This window comes from Erythrolamprus reginae, chromosome 2 (genome assembly GCF_031021105.1).
Source record: "Erythrolamprus reginae isolate rEryReg1 chromosome 2, rEryReg1.hap1, whole genome shotgun sequence".
NCBI lineage: Eukaryota > Metazoa > Chordata > Lepidosauria > Squamata > Dipsadidae > Erythrolamprus > Erythrolamprus reginae.
In genome coordinates, this window is record NC_091951.1 from 196933749 (window position 1) to 196953365 (window position 19617).

Genomic DNA, 19617 nt, shown 5'->3' on the forward strand with positions numbered 1-19617 from the left:
CTTCTCACTCTGTTTTTCTCTCTTTCCTGTCATTCTCTGCCTCAATCATTTTCTCATTTCTCTTTTCTACCCTTTTTTCTATCATTTCGCTCTATCTCTTCCTTCCACTCTTCTCTCTCTCTCTTCCTTCCTCTCATCTCTCTCTTGCTTTCTCTCTCTCTCTTTCCCTCTCTCCCCCCCTCTTTCTCTCTCTTTTTCTCACTTTCTCTCGTTTTCTTTCTCTCTCTCTCACTCTTTCTCTCTTGTTTTCTTTTTCACACTCTTTCTCTCTCTTGCTATCTTTCTCTTCCCCCTTTCTCTCTCTCTCTTTCTTTCTCACTTTCTATCTTGCTGTCTGTTGCTCTCACTCTCTCTCCTTCTCTCTCCGTTCTTCTCAGCGGAGGCCGGCGAAGGCGATATTCAATGTCGGGGGGGCGCGGGCGTTTGCGCGCGCTCCAAATCCCCCTGCTAGCCCCCCGGAACATTCAAAATAAGAAAAGCCTTCGCCGGCGAAGGCTTTTCTTATTTTGAATATTCCGAACGGGCTAGCAGGGGGATAGGGAGCGCGCACAACCGCTCGCGCGCCCCCGACATTGAATATCACCTTCGCCGGCCTCCGCTGAGAGAATGCCTGCTCCGCCTCTCCTGCAATCCCCTTGCCGAGAGCCCGGGACGAAAGTGCTCTCGGCAAAGGTGCACTCCTCCGGGTGCAGGAGGAGCCGCGCCGAAAGGCAGGAGGCGGCGGAGGAGCAGAAGGGGCGGGCGGGGGGCAGCGCCGAAAGGCCGAGGGGCCGGAGGAACTGTGGGGAGGCAGGGGCGGCCGCAGCTCCCGTCCCTTCTGCTGCCGGCGCCTCCCCCCCCACGGGCTGGCATGAGGATGGGGAGAGCGCGGCCGTGAAAAAGGCTGTGCGGGGGTGTATTTTGGGGTGCGCGCGCGTGCGCAGCTTTTGGGGAACGGTGCCTGCAGTATTTATTTTTCCTCCTGCTTTTATGCAGTGATTTAGCAGCATTGAAACAAATGCAGGTTTACCACTTTCACTGTTTAATGTACAGTATATTCTACTAAAAGACTAATTCCTATAACTTTTAACTGAGCAAAACATTTGGACCAAGTTACTTCAAGTGAGTTAACTTACAGAATGCATCCAAAATGCAAGATCCATGAATTGAAATTTGGCAAATTTTATAAAGCATTTTATAATATGAACATTATTGCAAAAAAGGAATTATTACATAATACAAAATGTTATAAAACATTTCCTGTGCTCATGTTTGACCATGCTAAGCAATTCAGCAGGGGCTATTTTCAAGGCAGATATACTATAGTTTGAATATATCTTAACTTTTCCAGTAAAGATAGTACTTTAGAAGCTCTGTCACTGTAGTCATTGAGGGATCTGGTATGGAAATATCTCTGAAAATATGATTTAATGTGGCATAGATTGTCTAGTTTAAAAATTTAAAACTACATCCATTCACATATTGGAATGTCCTTGACCAACTCATCTGCTCAGACTAATTTTGAGAATCTGAAGAATTGATATGGGATACCCACTGTTTATAGTACCACACTTGTTGTAATGACTGCAGTTTTTATTATTTATTTATTTATTAAATTTATTACTTCCCACATCATAACAAAATTGACTCTGGGTGGCTTACAACATAAAACATTAAAATCATAACATACAGTATCTTTAAAACAATAAAAATAGAAGTCCCAATCTAATTTCAATATATTTTTATACTTCTAATAAGGCTTCATTGATCAATTAAAGTTTGGCCAATTACATCTTATACTTTTCCATCAAAATATAATTTTTTCTTGTTTTGGTCTGCTTTTGAATACAGTGGTACCTTCATACTCAACTGCTTTGAAACTTGTTGAATTTGGTACTCAACACATTTTGTCACAAACATTTTGCCGTACTACTCATTGTTTTTTGTTACTCAATGGACAAGCTAGAACTTGTCGGTGTCAACTGCCTTGTGACTCACTACTTTATTCCTTAGGGGAAAAACTTGCTTGCTATTCATCATTTTTTGTAGCCATTGCACCTCCCAGAACCAATTAACAATGAGTACTGAGGTACCACTGTAAATCTCAAATACTCCATCTTTTGTCCATTCACACAAACACATGGCATTCTTTGTCATTATGTCATGACATTGCACAAATATTGGTGGACTTATACTAATAACAATGTACTGCTTTTAATTTTTGTGACTTATCAATGAAGATAGCAATATATTGTACAAAAAAATAATCATTTTCTTACAGGTTCAGTTATTGTCTACCTTTCTATCATGTCCAGAATCACACAATAAAAACACACAATTCAGTTTGGTTGACTTCTTAGAGTTCCTATTTATCGTTCCATGATCAAATAGAAGCAATTAGTTGGCAATTATTGAAATATGATAGATGTCTACATACATTTACATGTGGGAAAAGGAAGGGAATTTGTACACTATTCTCAAAAGCAATGGAATGCTTCTATAAAAGACTTACGTAGGGCAATTACAATGCAGGTTAATTGCTAGTATCATACAATTCATATTGTAATGATTTCAATGTCTCATAAAGCAGACTACCTTTTTATTGTCTGTTTACAGTAATAGTGAAGTAGGAGTGACTTCAATTCGATTGAGAAAACATGATGACTATGGCTGGGGCATTCCTGGAAAAACTAATATTTCATGGAATTTCAATAAGCATAGAGAAGACCTATCTCATGAGAAAAAAGCAATCTTCGTGGCTCAGATAAATCAGAAGCCAGAGGCATTTCCAAGATTCAGTGCTTCCATCAAAATGAGAATATAAGGGTAGTAATGCAAGTCACATCCTTTTTTGTATGTGACACATATTCAGAAGGGATGGAGCTTGCATCATAAGTTCATGACTCTCACCATTTGCCTATCTCTTGCAAATGCCAGTGAAGTTGCATAGACTGCACCATCCATCCTTTACCCCTCTCTTTGCCATCTTTCTGGATTGATGGCTGTCAATTTACCACCTCACCATTTTTCACTGTGTCTCTGTGTCTTTCCTGTCCTACTGAAGCCCATCGCATTCCTTTCCGTTTTTACAGCATAGCCACCTGATTTCTATGCCGACACAAAATTGGATACCCCTCCATGTTTCAGAGGATCTGTGGGCAGCATATTCCTGAAAACTTTCAGTTCTCCATTCCTACTTTGTTGAAGTTACCAAAACTCATTGAAGTTTATAAGGAAAGTACTGCAAAAGAAAAAGAAAAGAACCTAGCAGTGGTTCAGCTTTAGGGCTTTCTGGAACCAGGTTATTCACTCAACTTGATGGCTTCCAAAAGACATTTGGGGATTGATTAATTGATGTTAGGATCCACTATATATCTCTGCAACTTCACAGGCACTTTCATCAGTCTCATCTCTGCTTGCAAAGCAGCAGTAATACACTGTAATAGCCTAAATATTACATTTCTTTCAAAAGAAGAAGCTACAGTATTTTTAGAAGCATTTGCTTCCTAGAAACAGCCCATTACACCTATGCTTTTGTTGGATTATCTTAGTGAATCCCTTGTAAACCCATAGACAAATGCACAAATTTGTTATAAGGGGGACAAGTTCATGGATTGCGTTGGACTGAGACAATTTTTTTATATTTCTTTAGGGTTGTTTTTTTTAATGGCATTATAAACTGATTAAGTCCTGAAATGTGTGGCGAGAAGGAAGCTGCCCACTTTGAGAGTTGCTTGTATGAATGAGTGTGGAGTTTGAGTGTTAATTGGCTGTCCTATTCTGGTAGCCTGGGCTGGGATTCTCTAGGCTTAGTCACTAGATGGCTTGGGCTGTATTGGAAAGTCCCGGACTTGATGAAAGAATGTGAAAAAGTCCTGGAAGTTAAATGGAATGACACTGCAGAAGGAAAGCGTGTTGACAATAAAATAGGCTGGGCATGCTTTGAACACAAGATGGATTGAGATATGGCAAGGCTTCAAATTAGTGTACCAATCTGCAGCTTATTTTCTTGAATCACAACAAGGCAAGAGAATCTGGGAGAAGCCTTACTAAACACAGAGGTACATCGGTAGAATTCCTGTTTTCTAGCTGATCTGTAAATACCTCTCTTATTTCAATCACTTTGCATGCTTCAGAAGGCAAAGACTAAGGAGATTTCCCTTCCCTTCCTTTCCAACCAACTAGAATGGAAAGGAATACATTTACTGCTGCTCAGAGAATTGATGCTGAAAGAATGTAAGTCTTTCCCTGACAAACTCAATTAAGAGCAGCTCCAATTCTTGTTGTTTGCCAATAAGTCAAAATGCATTCTATGCTTGCTTTATTATATAAATGGATCCCATGAAAGATCCAGTTAGAATTAAAGCAAGCAAGAAGACAGAAATAGTTAGTTTTTAATGAGCTATGCCACTTTCAAGTGCCCAGGGAGATATATATGAATGCTCCTTCATATATCAGTTCCTTACATAGAGAAGCAGAACCTGAAATATTGAAGTAGTAGAAGTGGTCAATAATCACAGAGACCACAATCAGTTTCCCTGTTTTCCTTTCCTGCTACCAACTGTTTCGCAATAGCTGCTTCTTTCTCTGTCAGCAATTCTAATTCCATAAAACTCCCTCTTAACAAGCAAAACCTAACCAAGGGTAGAATCTGCAAATTCAATGAGAAGGCTGTTTCCTAGTCTCTCTCTGCACTATGATGTCCTTTTGTTTACATGGAAAGTGAGGAAATTAAACCACCAACCAGGCAGCTTAGTAGATGAAAGGGTAGCCTTTGCAATTGCTGCAGCTAAAACCTGTGATCTGCCATGTGATGGGAAAATCTGGGCCCAGTTTTAGAAAGCTAGCATACCTTACAAGTGGGCCCTTAATTCTATTTTTCCTTGCATGGCTAGTATGAATCTGGGCTGTGTAGAACTTTAGATTCAAGGCAAAAAGAGCTTCAGAATGCAAAAACATAGATAAACAGTATAGCAATAGCATTTAGACTTATAACCGCTTCACAGTGCTTTACAACCCTCTCTAAGCAGTTTACAGAGTCAGCATATCACCCCCAACAATCTGGGTCCTCATTTCACCCACCTCGGAAGGATGGATGGAAAGCCTGGTGAACTACAGCCAGCAGTCAGCAGAAGTAGTTTGCAGTATGCACTCTAACCACTGCGCCACCAAGGCTCATATCTGTCTTTAACTCCTCAAACCAATTGTGGAATTTATTTATAAGATTTGTGCCCACCATAATCAAATCTCACTCTCAGCCATTAATAATAGTAGTATGTGACAACACAAACCCAACCCAACGTAAATAAATCCTCTCCAATAAAACACAACATTAAGAACTAAGCCTGTAACATATAAATCTTTTCAGATATCACAAGGCAATACAATATTGATACCTACAGTAGTGCATAGATCACAATCTTTTAGGCCCTTCAGAAGAGCTCAATTTTTAATAATGTTTGAATAGACAGCAATGTGGGGGAAAGTCTGATTTGTTATTAAAAATGGATACTCCTACTGAAAAATAAAAACTAGAAAATGAAGTTTCTCTCATCTTGTAGAATGAAGAACCAACTAAATTTATCCTGCGATATATGGATCAGGTGGATAAGTTCTAGGTGGTAGTGGTAGATCTGACGATGCTAGGCCCGCGATGGCGACCCTATGGCACACGTGCCACAGGTGGCACACATAGCTGTATCAGAGGGCACAGTAGGCATCACCCTATGTTAGCCTCAGTGTGCATACACATGTGACCAGCTGATTTTCAGCCTTCATTTCAGCCATTTTCGCTTTCCCCAGGCTTCAGGGAAGCTTCCTGAAGCCTGGGGATGGCAAAAAATGGCCCAACGGGCCAACTGGAATTTCATTCCTGAACTTCCAATTGGCCCATTGGGCCATTTTTTGCCAACCCCAGGCTTCAGGAATCCTTTGTGAGGCTTGTGTGCATGCACAGGGGACAGCGGGGGAGAATATGCATGCGCAGGGGCAGTGCAGGGGTTGTGTAAATGCATGGGGAGGGCATGGGTGCTAGCATGCACACAGACACTTTTGGCATATGAGCCAAAAAAGGTTCACCATAAGTATACTTAGGCCACACAAGGCTTTATAAATTAAAAATACTTGGAATTGCACTTGGAAACCCACCAGAAACCATGCAGAGCCTACAACATTGGGATCATATGTTAATAACGAACACTGCCAGTTAACAAATGGATTATCGCATTCAGCAGCAGCTGGACCTTCTGGGTAGTCTTCAAGGGCAGATTCCTGTGGAGCACATTATAATAGTCCAAACAAATAGATATAAAGACCGAAATTACTGTTCTGAGATCCTTTCATCCCAGTTGGGTTTCAACTGGCACATTAGTCAATGTTGGGCAAAATCCATATGATGCCATAGCCTCTACCAGTCTGTCCAACAGTAGCCACAAATCCAGGAGCCTCCCACCCCCCAAGACATAGCCCTACCCTTTAATTATCAAAAGATCATACCGAGGTAAAAGAGTACCTAGATGTACAAACAACAATGTCTTGCTTCAGTTCAACTTCAACATGTTTCATTTCATCTGCATCTTAATTGCCTCCAGAGGGTGGCCTTTCCCACACTGATAATATACAAGCATCAGTGTATTGATGATACTATATAGATTGCTTCTCCCAGAACTAAACCCTGGGCATGCCACAATGGAGCATTTACCAGGGCAATCTCTCTTTTCCCCACAACCACTGAGAACTTATTAAGACAGGAATAAAACCAGCATCAAGCAGTGATTTCAGTCCTAGCCCTCCCTGAGGTCTGAGAAAATACCATGGTCAATTATATCAAAGGCTAATAAGAGGTATAAAAGGAATATGAGGAGCAGACTATCCCCATTCAAATCACCAACCATCCAATACCAAAAGGCCACAAGGGGGGTGCATAAGTGCATCACTGTGCCTTCCATCTCCTGTCCAATTGTCTCTCCTTATCTCATTTATCTTTTCTTCCTTTCAAATATGTTCACCTATACTTTTATATCCTTTCTTCTATTCTTTTCTTTATTTATATTATTACATATCTATTCTCTTCAATGTGTATTATGTATTGGACAAAATAAATAAATAAATAAAAATAAATAAAAGATTCAAGATAGCAGTCTTATTGCTAGGAGAAGGACCTTCCTAGCCAGCAGTATCCTTACCTTGTCCCTATGGCCCAACATAATGGATAGGTAACCTGCCAGGAGCGGAATTCCTACCAGTAGGAATAAGCAAAGGGACAAGAGGGGTAAATGTTGTCCTTTTAAAAACAGGCAATATTCTTGCAAGCTTTCATAAATAAATGAAGAAAATGGTTTTGAAGGCATTTTATAAATAAGTACAGTTGTAGGGAGGTGGGAGAAAGGGGAAAAAAGGCATTATTATTTGGTAGGGGAGTAAGAATGGGTGTCAACAGACTCAAGCTCAACCCGGATAAGACGGAGTGGCTGTGGGTTTTGCCTCCCAAGGACAATTCCATCTGTCCGTCCATTACCCTGGGGGGGGAATTATTGACCCCTTCAGAGAGGGTCCGCAACTTGGGCGTCCTCCTCGATCCACAGCTCACATTAGAAAACCATCTCTCAGCTGTGGCGAGGGGGGCGTTTGCCCAGGTTCGCCTGGTGCACCAGTTGCGGCCCTATCTGGACCGGGACTCATTGCTCACAGTCACTCATGCCCTCATCACCTCGAGGTTCGACTACTGTAATGCTCTCTACATGGGGCTACCTTTGAAAAGTGTTCGGAAACTTCAGATCGTGCAGAATGCAGCTGCGAGAGCAGTCATGGGCTTACCCAGGTATGCCCATGTTTCACCATCACTCTGCAGTCTGCATTGGCTGCCGATCAGTTTCCGGTCACAATTCAAAGTGTTGGTTATGACCTTTAAAGCCCTTCATGGCATCGGACCAGAATATCTCCGAGACCGCCTTCTGCCGCACGAATCCCAGCGACCGATTAGGTCCCACAGAGTGGGCCTCCTCCGGGTCCCGTCAACTAAACAATGTCGGTTGGCAGGCCCCAGGGGGAGAGCCTTCTCTGTGGCGGCACCGACTCTCTGGAACCAACTCCCCCCGGAGATCAGAACTGCCCCTACTCTTCCTGCCTTCCGTAAACTTCTCAAAACCCACCTCTGCCGTCAGGCATGGGGAAACTAAACATCTCCCCCTGGGCCCGCCGAATTTATACATGGTATGCTTGTGTGTGTGTATGTTAGTATAGGGGTTTTAAACTTTTTAATATTTTAATTAATTGGATTATGTATTGGATTGTTTTTTCACTTGTTGTGAGCCGCCCCGAGTCTTCGGAAAGGGGCGGCATACAAATCCAAATAATAAATAAATAATAAATAAATAAAGAATACAGAGTTCAAATAGATAAAGTGCTCTGTACAACAAAACAACCAAGTTCTGTACAACAAAACAACCAAGACCTTGTGGTCTACCAAGCAGAAACTACAATGAAATACTGTACTGGCTGAATTCCTGCAAAGCTTTTAGCCAGGTCAAGCAATGGCTTAGCAGATGCATTTGCACAACATGCCAACTTTGGTTGATATTTACCTTGATTTCGGATACTGTGGCTCAGTAGACTGTGAAGGCTGCCTCTTCTCTTGAAAAATGTTTAGATTTATTCATGAGTAATTTGGATACATAGAAAGAAAACTAAAATTAGTCATAATTATCACATGAAAAATGTATATTAGAAAAGAAAAACATATGCCAGTGCATGTATTTATTACTTTAGTATAAACTCCATAGCAGGGACCACAAATGCAACTTCCAGAAGTCATCTTCATCAGCCATTCAGTCGTGTTTGGTCCTTGACCACTTTATGGGTCAGTGCTCTTCATGCCTGTTCTTGTCCTGTCCTGTCCTCCAATTCTAGAAGTATAAAAATATTTGCAGCTCCCTGGAGAAAGTCCTGCATATGTAGCATGCCCAAATCCGAGTGTTGTGTTCCTTCTTGGTCCTTAAATTTTGTCAGGTGCAAAAGATCAAGTACATGACCTCCATACATGGAGGTCTAATGAAACTGATGTATTGCTAAAAGGCCTATGCACAGGAATCTATTTAGCTAATTGTCAACACCTGCTTAGAGTCACCTATGGATTAATAATTCAAGGGTGAGTTAGACTTAGTGTAATTGTGGCTACACAGGGATTCGAGGCCAGTGATGGTGAACCTATGGCATGGGTGCCACAGGTGGCATGTGGAGCCATATCTCCTGGCATACGAGCTGTTGCCCTAGCTCAGTGATTTTCAACCCTTTTTGAGCCGCGGCACATTTTTTACATTTACAAGACCGTGGGGCACATTGAGGGGGGGGGGGGGCAGCTAAAAAAAGTTTGGACAAAAAAATTCTCTCTCTTTCGCTCTATTTCTCTCTCCATCCCTCTTTCTCTCTTCCTTCTTTCCTCTTTTTTGCTCTCTTTCTCTCTCCCTCCCTACCTCCCTCTATGTCTTTCTCCCATCTTCCATCCCTCTCTTTCTCTCTCTCTCTCTCTTGCTTGCTTTCTTTCTCTCTTGCTTTCTTTCTCTCTCTTGTTTTCTTTCTCTCTCTTGTTTTCTTTCTCTCTTGCTTGCTTTCTCTCTCTCTTGCTCTTTCTTTCTCTCTCTTTCTTTCTCTCTCTCTTGTTTTCTTTCTCTCTCTGAGCTTCGCGGCACACCTGACCATGTCTCGCGGCACACTAGTGTGCCACGGCACACTGGTTGAAAAACACTGCCCTAGCTCATCTCCAACCTGCATGTGCGTGCCAGCCAGCTGATTTTTGTCTCATACAGAGGCTCAGGGAGGGTATTTTTGGTTTCCAGAGAGCCTCCGGTGGATGGGGAAGGATGTTTTACCTTCCCCCCGCTCCGGGGAAGCCTTTGGAGCCTGGGGAGGGTAAAACACGAGCCAACTGGGCCCAGCAGAAGTTGGGAAACAGGCCATTTCTGGCCTCCACAGGGCCTCTGAGGGTGTAGGGGAAGGTGTTTTCACCTTCCCAGGCATTGAATTATGGGTGTAGCCACTCATGCAGGCATGAGAGTGTGCGCTCATGCTCTTTCGGCACCCAAGGAAAAAAAGGTTCGCCATCACTGCTATAGTTAATTCCAAAAGGTTATAGGAAACACATAAATCTGCCATCTTAGCATGGTCCTCGGAACAGAAAGCCTGACTGGATTGACTAAGTTGACCTTATGGACTACCTTAATGTAAAGGTTACATAAACAAAATCTTGCAAATTTAGAAGAATATTTCTCCCCCATTCCTTTTACAGCCCAATAAGATAAATCTCAATCCCTTCTGAAATGCATGCCATGCAGGCATTCCTTCTATGGGTTAAACTACCTCTTAAATGACCATTCCCCTGGTTGTCACTCTTCCCCGTTTCTTCCAAGGTCATTCCCACATATTATTGCAAAAATAGAAACTATGATAAGTGATGCATGTGCATATGCATTGGCATCCTTCAGTCTTGAAAGGCCATGGTATGATGCTTTGGATTCCCCAGAGCACGAAGCCTGGGTTGGTTAGTATGGAGGATAGACTGTTACCCAAGCTGCATATATCTTCCCATAAAAAGGCAATGATGGTAAGAAATTGGGGTATGCATTTCAAGTTTGAAACAAAGATTCACCCAGAACATTACAATTTGCCTATGTTCCAGTGCCTATGCTTTTGGCGCCAAATCCAGATCATATTTTGCCCTCCACAATGGAAGCGGAGGACTTCTTCCTAAACATGTCTCCTTCCTTCAAAGGCAAATGTTTAAAGGAGCATTGTCTTTCCCCTTCTCCAGCTTTCATCAGTATTCAGCTCCATCTGGTTCTATTATCATCCATATTTCATGGGTGCAAAGCAGGCAAAAGGAGCTGGAATTCCAGCTGGTGCTGCAGACGGCAGGTTTCGACTCCATTCCCAGAGGAGGGTGCTTCATTGTGAGCTTATTGAACCAGGAATATGAAACAATCTGGTCTGTAAAACTAGTAGGGGCTGGTCTAAATTTAAAAAAAAAGTAGTGGAAGGATCCTGCATGCCTTACTTTTCATTCATCCTATTACAGATTCTGCTTATTTGTCAGCTGTGGATTGGTCCCAAGAAGGATGTCTGTCATTAAGTTAAGGGGAAATCATCAGTACATTTGCTCTAGAGTTATTGGGTTTAAAAATGCCCCTTCATCTATTACTATGCAAAATTCCTTTGAGTAGAGGGTTGTCTGGGTTACTGGGTTACTACCGGCTTTCTTTGATCCCATAAAAGGATCCAAACAATGAGCTAACGGATCCTGCCAATCTAACATCAGTATTCTTTCTCCTTTGAGCAGGTACAGAACATCTCCCAATCCATGGAAGTGCTGGATCTTCGGACCTACCGGGACTTGCAATATGTCCGTAATACAGAATCATTGATGAAAGGACTGGATTCTAGGCTGAAAATGGCCACTGAGGGTCAAAAAAATCTGAATGTCAAAAGTTTCCAGGTAACTCTTTGCATACCTCCCCACTCTCCATTGCAAGTGGAGGGGAAAATATTTGTGCAGGATGAGTGAAAATCTGTCCACTCTTTTCATAACTCTTTATTTTGTACTACAGGTTTGATTTGACCCACTTCACATGGATTTTTCTATTCATTTCTTTTACTAAAATTACTTCTTTTTTTTACTCTGGAGTGCACTCCTTTGCAGACATTGTTTCCTTAATATTATTTATCGTTGTGTGCAGTTTGCTGGGACTGCATGCATTTCTATGCTTAATTTTTTTGAGAGGCAAAACAATATTCTAGAAAGTATATATTTCAGTATTTACTGCACCCTGGCTTTTAATGTAATTGGAAAGATGTCATTGCATAACATAAATATTTTTGATGAATTTAATGTACTCTTACTGAGGAATTTAATGATAATGGTTAATAATAATATTTAGATGTCAATCTCCATGGCATTTAGTTCTAGACCAACTTGATTTTTGTTAAAAACTAAACTTGTGATAACTGGAATTAGATACCTGGCAAGGAAGAGTTTGCTTGGATTTTGCCATTTTGGCATTGAGATGAAGGTGATTTCAAGAATAGCTTTCAATTATGAGTTTGCATATAGTTAAATGTAATTCATAAGGATTGATGGAAAAGAAGCTGTCTTGTACTTATTAACTGTCCTTGATCACATCCATCTTCATGATCAAGTGATTATTCAGGAGGAAAAAACATTTGGGGCATGGAGCAGATGGGAAGGAGAAATGAAATGCTAATCAGTGTGCAGCTAATATCAGTTAGGAGTGCCAGTAGCTTCATAGAATGGACTCATTTGCATAACCTTTGCAAAATTGAGAGTTACTTGCGTCCCTAAGAAACCAAGCTAGATAAAGAAGTAACGTTAGGCCAAACAAGAGGAAGGATCTTGCCAATTATATGAGAGCTGTTTGAGACTAGAATGGGTTGATCTTAACAAGGAAGGAAATTGGTTTTGCTTCAGATATCTTAGGTAAATGCTGAAGATGCTTTGAGGCTGATGTTTAAAGTGCAGGTCTTGTATCTTATTCATTTTAACATAATCATTGCAATATCTCCCATTTGTTGCCTCCTGTGTTGTCTTCCATTTTTTCCCTCCCCCCCTGAAAATAAAAATGGCTAAAGGAAAAAGAGAGAGATATTAGGTCCACAATGCCCTTTGATTGGTGGTATGCAGACACCAAAGCCTGAAAGAACCCCTAGGGAATGTTAAGCAGGACTTTTGATTGTAGATTACAGCATTTATAATCCATTTTTGGGACCATTTTTACACCAATTGAAAGCAAGAGTGCTCTGCAGATTTTGGGCATTCTTATAACAGATTGGGAAAATGGATTTGGTATACAAGTACTCCTAACACATGACTGCAATTGAGCTCAAAATTTCTGCTGTCAAGTAAGGCATTTGTTAAGTGAGTTTAGCCCCATTTTACAACTTTTGTTGTCACAGTTGTGAAGTGAATCACTGAAGTTAACAAGTTAGTAACTGGGTTGTTCAGTGAATCTGGCTTCCCCATTGACTTCGCTTGTCAGAAGGTCACAAAAAGTGATCCCATGGCCTTGGGACACCACAATAGTCTTAAGTATGAACATCTGCCTAGTACCATATCTGAATTTTGATCGCATGGTAATGGGGATGCTGCAAAGGTGGTTACATTGAAAAATGGTCAGAAGTCACTTTTTTTCGGGGCTGTCGTAACTTTGAATGGTCACTAAATGAAGTGTTGTAAATTGAGGGTTATATATTGCAGCTGGCATATCAAGGTTGTGAATAAATTAGGATCTTATCTCTCTTTTTTAATGGGGCATGTTACTATTAGAGGGAGCAGACTCATTTGCCCTGGAAGTGGGAGAGAAACTCCCTTTTGGAATGCCTCTGGTATGTTTCTGAGAATTGATTTTGGAGATAATAAGGTTGGGTTCTGAGGAAAGTATATTTAGCCTAGGAACATAAATCCTGTAATGGGGAACTTATGGCTCATGTGCCATGCGGAACCATATCTGTCAGCATGTGAACCATTGCCCTAGTTCAGCTCCAGCATACATGTGTGCACCAGCCAGATGATTTTCGGTCTGCATAGAGGCTCTGGGAGCACATTTTTGGCTTCTGGAGGGCCTCTGGAGGGTGCGGGGGCCATTTTTGTCTCTCCCAGGCTCCAAGGAAGCCACTGGAGCCAGGGGAGGGCCAGGAAATGGGCCTATTGGGCCCACCATAAGTTAGGAAATGTGCCATTTCTGGCCCCCGGGGGGGCAGGGGAAGCTGTTTTTTCTCACTCCAGGCTCCAAGAAAGTCTCTGGAACCAGGGGAGGGCCAGGAAATGGGCCTATTGGGCCCACCAGAAGTTAGGAAATGTGCCGTTTCTGGCCTCCAGGGGGCAGGGGAAGCTGTTTTTCTCACTCCAGGCTCAAAGAAAGCCTCTTGAACCTAGGGAGGGCAAAAAAAAAAAAGGCATACCAGGCCCATCTGAAGGTGGGAAATGGTGAGCTGGGGGGATGTGCATGCTTGAGCAGCAGGTGGGGCAGCACAGAGGGGAAGTATGTACACATGAACAGGGGGCAGAGCCTATGGGGGCACTGAATTATTGACGTATGATGTGTGCACTATCATATTTTTGGCACATTTGCATGTGCAAAAAGGTTTGCCACCATTGTTGAAGCAGATGAAGCATATTTTACAGTTATGCAGCCTGAGTTCCTAGGGCTGGATTGGGCCTGGGAAAAACTTCGGTGCAGTCTCTGAAAGATCTGCAAAAGTTAGTCGTCAAAGTTTAATTTTATTGTGCTCAAGGAAAAGAGATGAATTACATGAATCAGCTATATTTCATTTTAATTAAGTGGAAATTTAAGTCATGTCTCCCCCCCCCCTTGATGATTCTCCCCTACTTGTGGATTTATGCAGTGGTGGGATTCAAATTTTTAATAATTGATTCTATGTGTGTGGCATATTTGGGATGTAGTTTGGTGGTCACATGACTGGGTGTGGCCAATGACTTCATTGACCTCAAGGGACGCTTCTCTTTGCCTGGACTCTTGTGATCAGGATGATGTTGCAACAGACATAAGTGTGAAAAATAGTCATGTCACTTTTTTCAGTGCCACTTTAACTTTGAATGGTCCCTAAATGAAGGGTTGTAAGTCAAGGATTATATGTACAAAAATACAAAAAGCTTCTTTGCTTGAAAAAAGCTTCCCTAAATACCAATCATTAAATTAAAAATACCTGCAAGCTGGAGTTACAAATCAGGCAAGGTGCCAGAGCTCCTTGAGGAATTAAAATAGTTAAAATGCAATGATAACTATCAGCACCAACTCTTGCTCATAAAGTGAACCCTTTATCAGAGAGGTCATTTAAGCTCTCCAGAAAGAGCACAACCAGGAGAAGCAATCCTTAGATCCATTTGCACCATTAAAAATACCAGCTGGTCTCACTCATCCATATCACATGCCTCCCAGAAAGACAAAAAATCAGTGCTAAGCTTGCATCCTAACTCTTGGAAGTACACCCCAAAAGAACACTGCCAAGAAGAAGTGAAGGAAGATCCCCCTCCCCAGATAGAAAAAGCACTTGAGGTAACTAGAATGAGCAATCACAGTAGCTGTTGCTTAAACCAATTACCAGAACAAATAAACACAGGAACTAGCCAGATTTCTGAAGCTGCTTCTTTTCAGGAACAGAGATTAACATGTTTTCTTCCAAACAAAGCTGAATAGAGAAAATTATCCCATTAATAATCACAGAATTAAACATCACGAAGCACAGAATTAAACTTCACCAAAAACCAGTTTAAGACCAAAAGTAAGAAATAGTATGTTAACTCATGTTTGAATGTCAATTTTTCTAGCTAGCCAAGAAGCCTTGCTTAATGTCACTCATCTTGGTTCCTTGTCATTAAAAACTTTTTTCTGGCAGCTCTGTGTTGGAAGAACTCCAAAAGGGGAGTATTTCCTCCTAACAACAGTGTAAAAAGCTACAAACAACCCTTCCCCTCTAAGAAAGTCAAGCAAAGAAAAAAAAGTAGCAGCAAAGAAAAGAAAAAAATTAACTCCAGGGGCAGTAAGTCTAGGTGTACTGCCAAGAATGTACTGTATTTTGGGGTGTATAAGATACACAGTTTTCCTCCCTAAAAGAGGCTGATAATTTGGGTACATCTTATACTCTGAATATAGCCTTTTTTTCCAGCCCTAACTAACTGCTAACGATCTTCCCAGCTCTTAACTTGCAGGCTCTTTCATTGTTTCTCTCTGCGAAGAATGTTTTCCAAGCCCTAAGTCTTTACAAGGTTTTTTTCCATTAGTCTAACTTGCTCTGAGTAAGTTTCTTTCCAGCCCTAACCAGGTGCTAAAAATGTTCCCAGCTCTTACTGTTTTGCAAGTTCTTTCATTTTTACTTTCTGCTAAGAATGTTTTCCAAACCCTGACTTTGATTTTTTCCCCCTCATTTTCTATTTCCTCCAAATATTTCTTTCCAGCCATAACCAGGTGCTAACAATGTTCTCAGCTTTTACCGGCTTGCAAGCTCTTTCATTGTTACTCTCTGCCAAGATTGTATTCCAAACCTTGTCTTTGTAGGATTTTTTTTTCATAGCTTTACTTGCTCCAGTTATTTCTTTCCAGCCCTAACCAGGTGCTATGAATGTACCCAAGCTCTTTCATTGTTACTCTCTGTGAAGAATGTTTTCCAAGCCCTAAGTCTTTGGCAGAGTTTTTTTCCCCATTGGTCTAACTTGCTCCAAATGATTCTTTCCAGTCCTAACCAGGTGCTAATGATGTTCCCGGCTCTTACCTGTTTGCAAGCTCTTTCATTGTTACTCTCTGCAAAGAAGAATGTTTTCCAAGCCCTAAGTTTCCAAGCAGGATTTTTTCCATTGCTCTACTTGCTCAGATTGTTTCTTTCCAGGTTCTAATGATGTTCCTAGCTCTTACTGGTTTACAAGCTCTTTCATTGTTACTCTCTCAGAATAAAAAAAAAATTAAGCCCTTAACCAGATTATAAAATAATGTGCTGAAACTGACCACACTAAGGACGCTAACCAGATGAATACCTGATAAGCAGATTCTTTTCCCTATTTTCCTCCCCGAAAACTAAGGTACGTCTTGTATTCCAGTGCGTCTTATACTCCAAAAAATATAGTAATAAGGGTTAAGACAGAGGCGGCTTCTGTAAGCAGGGCAATAAAGATTAGGCAATAGAAACTACACCAGAATGTTGTAATTGCTTACAGGATTAATCCTGTCAAGTGGAAAAAAACAAAAGGAGATTTCTTCTAACAACTGGTTCTCCAAACTGTGTTAACAACTGGTTCTAGAGTACCTGTTAGAACCCATAGGATCCACCCACCCCCAGTAGCATGCCTCTGGAAAGCCAAGTGCATCCTTTGGCACAGAAAACATTCTATATCCCAGCTATATTCAGCTTTGGGACTGCCAGATGTTGTGCTATTGTGTTATATGGTTTAACAATATCTGTGTGGCAGAACTCCACACGTAGAAATCTCTGATTTATGTACAGAGTATACATATGTTAATGATAACCTTTCCTCCCCTGCCCCAACAAGGTCGATGAATTCTTTAAATAATACATTTGTCTTTGCTCTCAAATATCTGATTGGTCATAATGGGGCAAGGCAATCACATCTACACATTGCCCAATTAATACTCCTTTCCAGCAGCCCAAAAAATGGAGTCTGTATGCTTAAACCCATATCGCAGGTGCACAGTCTAGAAATGAGTCCTGATGGAGGACAGATTGGAAGAAAGAACATTCTGTTCATCGTGTACATGGAACATCAAAAATTCACACATAGATAACAGTGAATTTCAGCTTACAGAGAAGAACCAAAGCCATTGATTTATTATCTTGATTTTCTCAGGCAGAGCCAGATGATATAACAGCATGAAGACCATTGCCCAGATCTTCATTCTTTATTTAAACATGCCCAATGGTGTCATCTCAGAAATGAACTACAACCATAGAAGGAAGGACTTCAGTTCAGGAACTGAAACCAAATTCCAATCCTATTAATGCTCTATTTTCCCACCCCCCACAGAACAGTATTAGTGTTGTCTGTCCTTGCACTGATTTTTTTTCTGTAGCCATGAAGGGCCAGATCAAAGGAGGATACATTTCTATACGCAAAACTAGTTTTCACTTCATTTTCTGGAGGATCTTCATTGTATGAACCTTATGAAAGCAAATGTGTTAACGGGAGGTAGAGATTGGAGTTGGAGGCAGTCCTTCTCATCATACATTGCATGCAAATACATATGTTGCTGAACTTGGATTGTTTGAGTGATGTTAGAAGAAATAACAGGGAGGGGAGGCTTACCCTTTTCTTTCTATGAGCTCTCCACTGTCCACTGCTTTGGGCCAGTGAGATAGATGGAGATTGAAGACTCAGATAGAGATTTCTTGTGGCTGAATCTAGTCCTTAGGCTGAAAGTCCATCACTGCTAAATCCAGAAGTTACTATCTGGAAAACAGTGTGAATAAGAAAGGAATTAGCCAGATTCATGAGCAAGAAAATAATTCCTTTCCAGATGATTTTTTTGTTTTTTTTAGGATACTCTCCTATCCCCACAGCTGAGCTGTTGATATGCAAGGCATTTGGAGATGTTCAGACCCTGATGATTTATTCCTCAGAGAGACCAAAATCTTATGGCCATGTCAACGCCTTTCCTTCCTGTGAAATACAACCAAAGGAGATGAAGGCGTGAGCTGCATGGCCTTGGATTTGACAGCTACAGAAGACATTGATTAAACACTGGAGCTCTAGCAGACAGTTGGGCTAGCTTTAATGTCAGCAGGCAGGTGGTGAATCTAAGAGACCATTGGGAAATGCAGCAGAGGGGTATGGCTGAGAAATTGGGAACTTTGAGACAATTTGGGGCAAAAAGTGGAGGGACTAAGTGTGCTTCACTCCTATCAAACAACTGCTCAAGGGTCATTTGAAAGATTGCAAGGGAGGCAATTTGCTGAAGTCCCAAATAAAGCTATTTATTAAGGAAATGGAGCAGTGATGTCAGTTCAATAGGAAATAATCTCTCTTGGAACTAAAGGCAGGGAGGCAAAATTAGAGCAGCACAATGGCCATTTCAAGGAACAGTTAAATAATTCAAGTGCTAATGATTGTGCAACATCATTTAGCATTATCTTGAACATCTAAAAAAAACTTGGTGATTTGCAGACAAGGGGCATTTATAGCATATATATGCTATAAACTGAACATCTCCTTTTTAAATAGCAGAATGGCCCTATCAGCAATCCCAATGGAGACCAATTTAAAACATTTGTCTAATTCTTTCAGCATACCACTTGAGCGCTATGGACAGCAGAATTTGGGAGAATCTGGAGGGATTAAGTTCAGTGAGATCAGCAGAAAAGAAAGGGAAGTTTATTTGACAAATGGTGAGGAGCACCTTCAACCTGTAGAATATCAGGTTCATTCTCTTGAATCACTTGCTATGGCTGAACATTTCTTCCACTCAAGATCTTGACACTAATCAGTGGTAATCAGTTGTAGGCAGTCCTGGGCTAGATGGACCATAACTGTAATTTAGTTAAGGATAAAGCAGCATGCCAAGTATTGGAGTAATTAACAGCAGATTGAGGAACAGAAAATGATTCCAGATTCTCATTAAACATCTCCCCATTTTTGGTTTGGCTGTGTTTCAGAGTTAGAAGCAACACATTAGGAACCTTCCATTGTTCCAGGGTTGTTATGTTTCTTATTGCTAAATTTCATTTCAATGCATATTGTATGTGTTCAGTTTTCAATAATTTCTATTCCTTCACGTCTTTCCATTAGCACTTCAACATTATCAAACTGATGTGAAAAAGGCAATGCTACGGTAATTATCAGTTGATAATTATCAATTGTAAATGAAACAAGGGTGGGAAAGTTGTAATTTTCCAAATACAGTGATACCTCGTCTTACAAACGCCTCGTCATACAAACTTTTCGAGATACAAACCCAGGGTTTAAGATTTTTTTGCCTCTTCTTCCAAACTATTTTCACCTTACAAACCCACCACCACCGCTGGGATGCCCCGCCTCCAGACCTCCGTTGCCAGCGAAGCGCCCGTTTTTGTGCTGCTCGGATTCTCCTGAGGCTCCCCTCCATTGGAAAC

The 19617-nt window shown here is 41.2% G+C and overlaps 1 protein-coding gene across 1 annotated transcript in view; it reads left to right on the forward strand.

Moving 5' to 3' along the window:
• The window catches only part of OLFM2 (olfactomedin 2), a 220283-nt gene that overhangs the window by 151035 nt on the left and 49631 nt on the right, over nt 1-19617 (forward strand). Inside the window, exon 3 of the mRNA XM_070736072.1 lies at nt 11309-11464. Coding sequence (XP_070592173.1) covers nt 11309-11464 — 156 coding nt within the window. The remainder of the gene's footprint in view (nt 1-11308; nt 11465-19617) is intronic.